Raw genomic sequence first — 6,062 nt, forward strand, 5'->3', positions numbered from 1 at the left:
TCTTCCTCTTTCTCAGGTTCCGTTTGCACCCTCGGGGCTGAAGGTTCGTTACCTGAAGGTGTTCGAGTCGAAACTCAACTACAGTGACCACGATGTGATTAAATGGGTGCGATACATCGGACGCAGCGGGATCTACGAGACGCGCTGCTAATAAGCCGCTGAGCAGAGGGACCAGCTCTTACTCTCCTATAAATATACTATGTTTCCCTCCTTTTCCTCTCCTCGAGATTTGTGGATGAATTAAAAAGGCTAATTACAAAAAAAAATATGCAAAATGTGAATCGTAGTTACCTGTACGTGTTTGTACGAGTGCTGTAATGAATCGATCCAGTGGAGAGCAGTGTGTGTCTGTCTGTCGGTCGAAGCCCAGCTTCCTGATTCGCTGTAGTCGGTCTTACGGGGACCACTCTCCATTTTGTTGTTGGTTATTCTCCCATTGGTCATACTCGGTATCTTATCTCTGTGACTGTTTAGTTCAGTATAAATATATAACAAGGAAAAAAACATTGTGTCGGTGTGTATTTATCATTCAAACACTCACGCAGTTATATTTGTAGCAGTAGTCATGGTCAAAATTATAATTAATATCTTTAGGATATTAAGATCACATTTCATTAAAAGACATCATTCCTATTATAAATATATCAAAATGTAATTATTAGTAATATGCTTTGCTAACAACTTCATGGACAACTTTTAAAGGCAATTTAAAAAAAAAAAATTTTTTTTTGCATATAGGCCAGATATCGTCCTATCATAAACTATACATCAATACAAAGAGTATTTATTCATGTTTAAAGAATGGACACTTAGGACTGGTTAAAAAAATATAATTATATTTTAAAATAATCACAGCGAAGTTAATTATTTTACTGACTACATGGCATTATTTACAAAATAGAAATAAATTCAAAATTATATTCAATGTGTTTTAATGGATTTCGTTATATTTTTTACTATATCCGTAACAAACTACAATTTACAATCTGCTTGGCACATCTCTATATTTCATATTTGTACTGAACTGCGTTTGCCCTAAGTAAGCATCTTGGTAGTAAATTAGATGATTAAACACGCAAACACCTCTTTTTGTACATTAGACGCCATTTATTTGTCTTCCTCTCCGTTGACATCCTGTACAAATCAAAAGGCTCACAGGACAAGGGAAGGCAAAGTTAATAAAATAATAGTCTCTCCTAGAGTCGCTTAATTTGTGCAAAGAAAAAGTCAGAGGCTGGAAAACGGACATTACCATAAAAATGAAGCAGTAACTATTTGCATAACAATAGCTGAATTCTGACATCAGTGCGAGTCTGGACAGCAGTTTGTTGAGCCTCTGCCTCTCATCAGATGAGATATTATACGTAGACATTATAATCACTGGTGGTACAATCTCAACTGAAACACATACTGTCTAAAACTGACCGTTGCATATCCGTCCATAAATGTACATCAAAAAGGGTGACAAAGCGAATGTTAAGGGTTAAATACAAGTTAAAGCTTAAGACATCATCTTGTCCCTCAGCTGATAACTCTTAAAGCAATTGCACTGTATGTAACTCTCACCCGATTTCAGTTTTGTTTTTCTGACGCACTGAACACAGACTGTTGAGCGCAAGCTGTATTTAACCCAGAATACTCCTTTCAAGTGGTTTCGTTCCTTAACAGCTCTGCTGATTCGACTTCAAAACGTGCAAGACTCATTTTGCCGAATCTAATTATGTAATTATCAAGCTTGTGCCCAAAGATCTTAACTGAACTCGGAAAACTAGCCCTTCAACCTAAGTTTTAGGATTTTCATTAAGAGCTCTTTGAAAGAAAACAATCACAGTGAGAGAGAAACAGGGCATTGTGCGGTGATAAAATTACATATTTTCTTTTTTTTTTTTTACTGTAAAAACAGATAAGTCTTTAGGATACTAAGCATATATTTTTTAAATACAGTGTTCAAATTTGGAATTCTGACCTTAACTAAAACAAACCATACTTCCACTCAATCATGCCTGTATAATATTGGCGTATTTTTCTCATTTGTAGAATTATTAACCATGACAAAACTGATTATACACTTCGTAATACCGACAAATCTTTTTTTATCCTTTTTCTTTTTTATATTTAGATAATTAGCCTTGCAGCATTGTACCCGCTGTACATAAAAGTGTGACATTTTTGTGTGCGTTTTTTCATATTCGCCCTCCTTTCCAATCAAAAACGCTTGCTACGGATGCAAAAAGAACCTTTTATGACGAACGTTTCGGTGCCAGTGTGTCGATGTGAATTCACCAACGTGAGGTCGTATTCGTGCGAAGACCTTGAGAAATCAACCTTGCCCCAAAAACACACAGGACTTACGAGATGCCTAACAATTATATATTACGATAAAACATTAAAACTGAACTTAAAATCGAAATGCATTAATACCACGTGCACTCGTTTTAAAACGCGACAAAGCCCTGCCAATCCGGCGTGATTCAACACGGGACGCTGGAGTTCGAATACTCGCATCCCATCGCTGACAATGACTTAAAAACCCCTCAAGTTGGAGCAGACTCGGTCACTAACGTTCTAGACATTGCTCCATTTTAACCCTTCGTGTGTGTTAGTAATACAGAGAGCGAGACCGATGGATGGTGTAAGGATTGCTTCGTTTTTGAGGTTGGGTTGCCAGTATTGGAAGACAGATGCGTGGTGCGCTGGGACGCTAATCTTCGTCGTCCTCCTCATCTTCGCTGATGGCCTGCCCTCGGGCGGCGTAGGTGTAGCCAGAGAGGGCGCTGCTGTGATGCGATGAGGGCGAGGAGGGCGGGGAGGTTTTGGTGAAGAAGGGCAAGCGGAAAGTTGGAGACGGGGACCGCTCGCGCGTGGGACTGCTGCTGGGGCTGTGCCGCGGACTGATGGCCTGAAGCATTCGCCCTTTACCCTCCTTCAGCATGTGCTTCTGTTAGAGAGGAAGAACAACACATTGCCAATAAGACACCTTGAGCGAGGTGTATTTACCCGAAGAGGCCATTATGGCTTTTATTTTTTTGATTCAAGAATTTAAAACTTGAAAGGTTTAAACTAGTCTTAAAGGGGTCACATGATGTGATTTCAAGTTTTCCTTTCTCTTTGGAGTGTTACAAGCTGTTAGTGCATAGATAAGGTCCCTTATGGTGCAAAGACTGAACCTGATACAGCAGCTATAAACAGCAATGTGCAAGGACAGTCTGGCGCTTCTGACTCACAACCTTTAAGTGAGTTACATTATGTTATTAAAAGAATCTGCTTAGTTTTCAAATGCAAGTTTTGAGCGATGTAGAGTAGTGCACGGTGTTTGTCGTATCTCCGTTCACGAATGCAGACATAGTCATGTTTACGTGAAACGTGATGCAACACGGCACGTAAAAAGACAGTACCAAGTCATTATAATCAGTAATTATGCCCCCACTGGATGCAACAAATGCCTCTTTTGAAATGTCTTTGTGTTCATAGTGCAGGGACACGGCATAACATTATGAGTTTAAGTCACACGCTTGGGGTATTCAGCCAATCACAACGCACTGGATAGCTGGCCTATCAGAGCACAGCTCGCTTTTTTAGAACAATGAGCTATTTTAGAACGACCCATTTCAAGAAGGTGGGGCTTAAAAAGAGAAACAATAGATACAGTATGTGGAAAATAATGTGTTTTTTGAACCTTAAACCACATAAACATTACACCAAATACACAAAATAATGTTCTTTTTTGCAACATCATATGGCCCCTTTTAAAGTTAGTCAATTATTACAACTTCTATCTTATCAACTTCTAGTTAGGAAAAGGTTTGAGAATCAATGCTTTAAATGGACAAGTAACATAAAAGAAATACTGCTGGTGTCTAAACAACTGACTTCCATTCTAAAGAACAAAAAAAATATTTTTTCTACTTAGTTTTACAGAAGAAAGCAAGTTAAACGGCTTTGAATTTCAGTTTTGGGGTTTTTGAGGACTGAACAGAGGAAACAAGAATGATTTTGCCAAGTTATAAATTGCTTTCCAACACATTTCTCACAGCAGCAACATCCAACACCGCATAGAGCAAATATAATGCAAAGTTACATAACTAGAAGCTTTTGGTTTCATATACTTACACTGTGTGTTTCTAGGCTAAGGCAATCCCAGAATGCACTGCTAAGTGTGCAGTTGGTGGAAAAATGCGTTCCTTTGAGATTCATTCAATACTGACAACTGGATTCGCACTTAAAACATACAATAAAAACCAAAACAATCTGCCGTATTGCAACATGCTAACATCAAACTTATGGAGTTTGATCTACAGAGAGTCGCGTCCTTGGTGTGCAATCATGAGTGGCGTGAGGCGTAGGACATTCAAACTCAGTCAGGACAGGATGCAGAGTTTGCAGTTTTCAGGATACAGCTATTGTTAAATAGATACTCACCAATGCTCCCTCCGGTCCAAACATCTGCAGGAAGTTGCCAATGAACTCGCGGGACTTCTCTTCCCATTTCTGGATCAGGTCGATGCTCTTCTCCTCCACCTTCTGCACAAACTCTTTACTCTTCTCCTCCACGTCCTTCACCTTCTTCTTCACCTTGTCCACACGCTCCTGAAGGTTGTACTTCTTCTCCTGTGTGTCGGTAATAATGCACAGAAACCCGTTGTTTAGTAGATTGCTGAAAATCATCTATAACATAACGTTAATCTTGAGACCGTAGTGTACTAGTAAAGCAATGAGCGCTCACATTGATGAAGCTGACATTAAGCTCTTTCGCGGTGTAGCCACGTTGAAGATTTCGTCTGACGTAGACGTCATAATCTCGTACGATGCGTGTGATGATGTCGGAGGTGGAAATGCCCTCTGTCCGTTGGGTTGGTGCGAACATTCCTGTCGAAGATTAGCATACCAGTTAAAAACAACCACATTTTAGTTTCAACCAATAGATTTTTGGTATTCAGTTTATTGCCAACTAACTACTATAAATGTGTCACTCATGGGTTTATCTCCACTAAAAGTGTAAATATTGAGCCTAAAAAAAAGGCTTATGTTACTTATTATTTGCTTCTTGTTTCTAGTCAAAATAACTACAAATTATTAAATTAAGATGCATTTATTAGACAATGACATAAAATAATTTTGGTGTTTTCACGGGGAAAAAATTTTATTAAGTACATTTTGCTTAAAATTTGTAAAATTACTTTATTTTTTTGTTTTATTTTAATTAAAACTTGTTTTAAAACTATTTTANCTAATAAACTAGTCTTAAGTAATAATTTTTACATATTTTGACTAGAGACGCGTAACATAAACTTTTTTTTGCGGTGAGAAACTTTTAGTGCGGTCTATTCAGATTTGTCGATCTCCTTCCAGCTCAACCAATAGTAAGAGTTTGGGGGTGTGGCTACTGTAACAAGCGGAGCTAGAGGGGTCATGGCTGACATGTGACATGGGAGAAAAAAGAAACAAGGATTGCGATGCATTTGCTAGATGTAGGGATTTAATATCTCTGTTTCGGTTTCAGTTTCTTCTCGACAGGCAAGCTCAGGTTGTGTCACACGTTAGCTCTTTACCATGAAGCCTCAGATAAAATGTCAAGATATTGTAAGTATTAACCGCAGTGGCATTTGCTGCATTTCTGTGGTACAGCAGAATCTGAATAAAAGATAAGAGATTGGTTTCTGTTCAAGCTGTTGTCCTCACCTGCTTCTTTGATGTGCTTGTAAACATCATCACTGTCNAAAAAAAAAAACACAGGTTCACATTACACAAAGACAAAAAAGATTGGCTTGACACAAATATATGCAAATATAACACATAGTGTCTCACCCTATGCTTGGTGAGGAACTCAGGCGTGAGAGTCCATGGAGCATTGCGGACCACCTCGTCCACATAGCGACAGTGACTAACCGCGTCATAGCGCTCATCCTCGTTCATGACGGTGAAGCCCTTTAACTTGTGTGTGAGGTCATCACTACACACTGCAGAGAGAGAGAGGACAGAGAGACAGAGACAGAGAGACAGAGAGAGACAGAGAGACAGAGAGAGACAGAGAGAGACAGAGACAGAGAGAGAGAGAGAGAGAG

General features: G+C 39.0%; 1 protein-coding gene across 1 annotated transcript in view; it reads right to left on the reverse strand.

Annotated features, from left to right (window-relative positions):
- Positions 1 to 1,086: 1,086 nt before the first annotated feature.
- The window catches only part of LOC122358781 (choline-phosphate cytidylyltransferase A-like), a 5,648-nt gene continuing 672 nt past the window's right edge, over positions 1,087 to 6,062 (reverse strand). Inside the window, exons 4-8 of the mRNA XM_043258655.1 lie at positions 5,765 to 5,957; positions 5,680 to 5,720; positions 4,724 to 4,866; positions 4,420 to 4,608; positions 1,087 to 2,938 (exon numbers count right to left, since the gene is read on the reverse strand). Coding sequence (XP_043114590.1) covers positions 2,702 to 2,938; positions 4,420 to 4,608; positions 4,724 to 4,866; positions 5,680 to 5,720; positions 5,765 to 5,957 — 803 coding nt within the window. The 3' untranslated portion in view covers positions 1,087 to 2,701. The remainder of the gene's footprint in view (positions 2,939 to 4,419; positions 4,609 to 4,723; positions 4,867 to 5,679; positions 5,721 to 5,764; positions 5,958 to 6,062) is intronic.

This window comes from Puntigrus tetrazona, chromosome 2 (assembly GCF_018831695.1).
Source record: "Puntigrus tetrazona isolate hp1 chromosome 2, ASM1883169v1, whole genome shotgun sequence".
Lineage (NCBI taxonomy): Eukaryota > Metazoa > Chordata > Actinopteri > Cypriniformes > Cyprinidae > Puntigrus > Puntigrus tetrazona.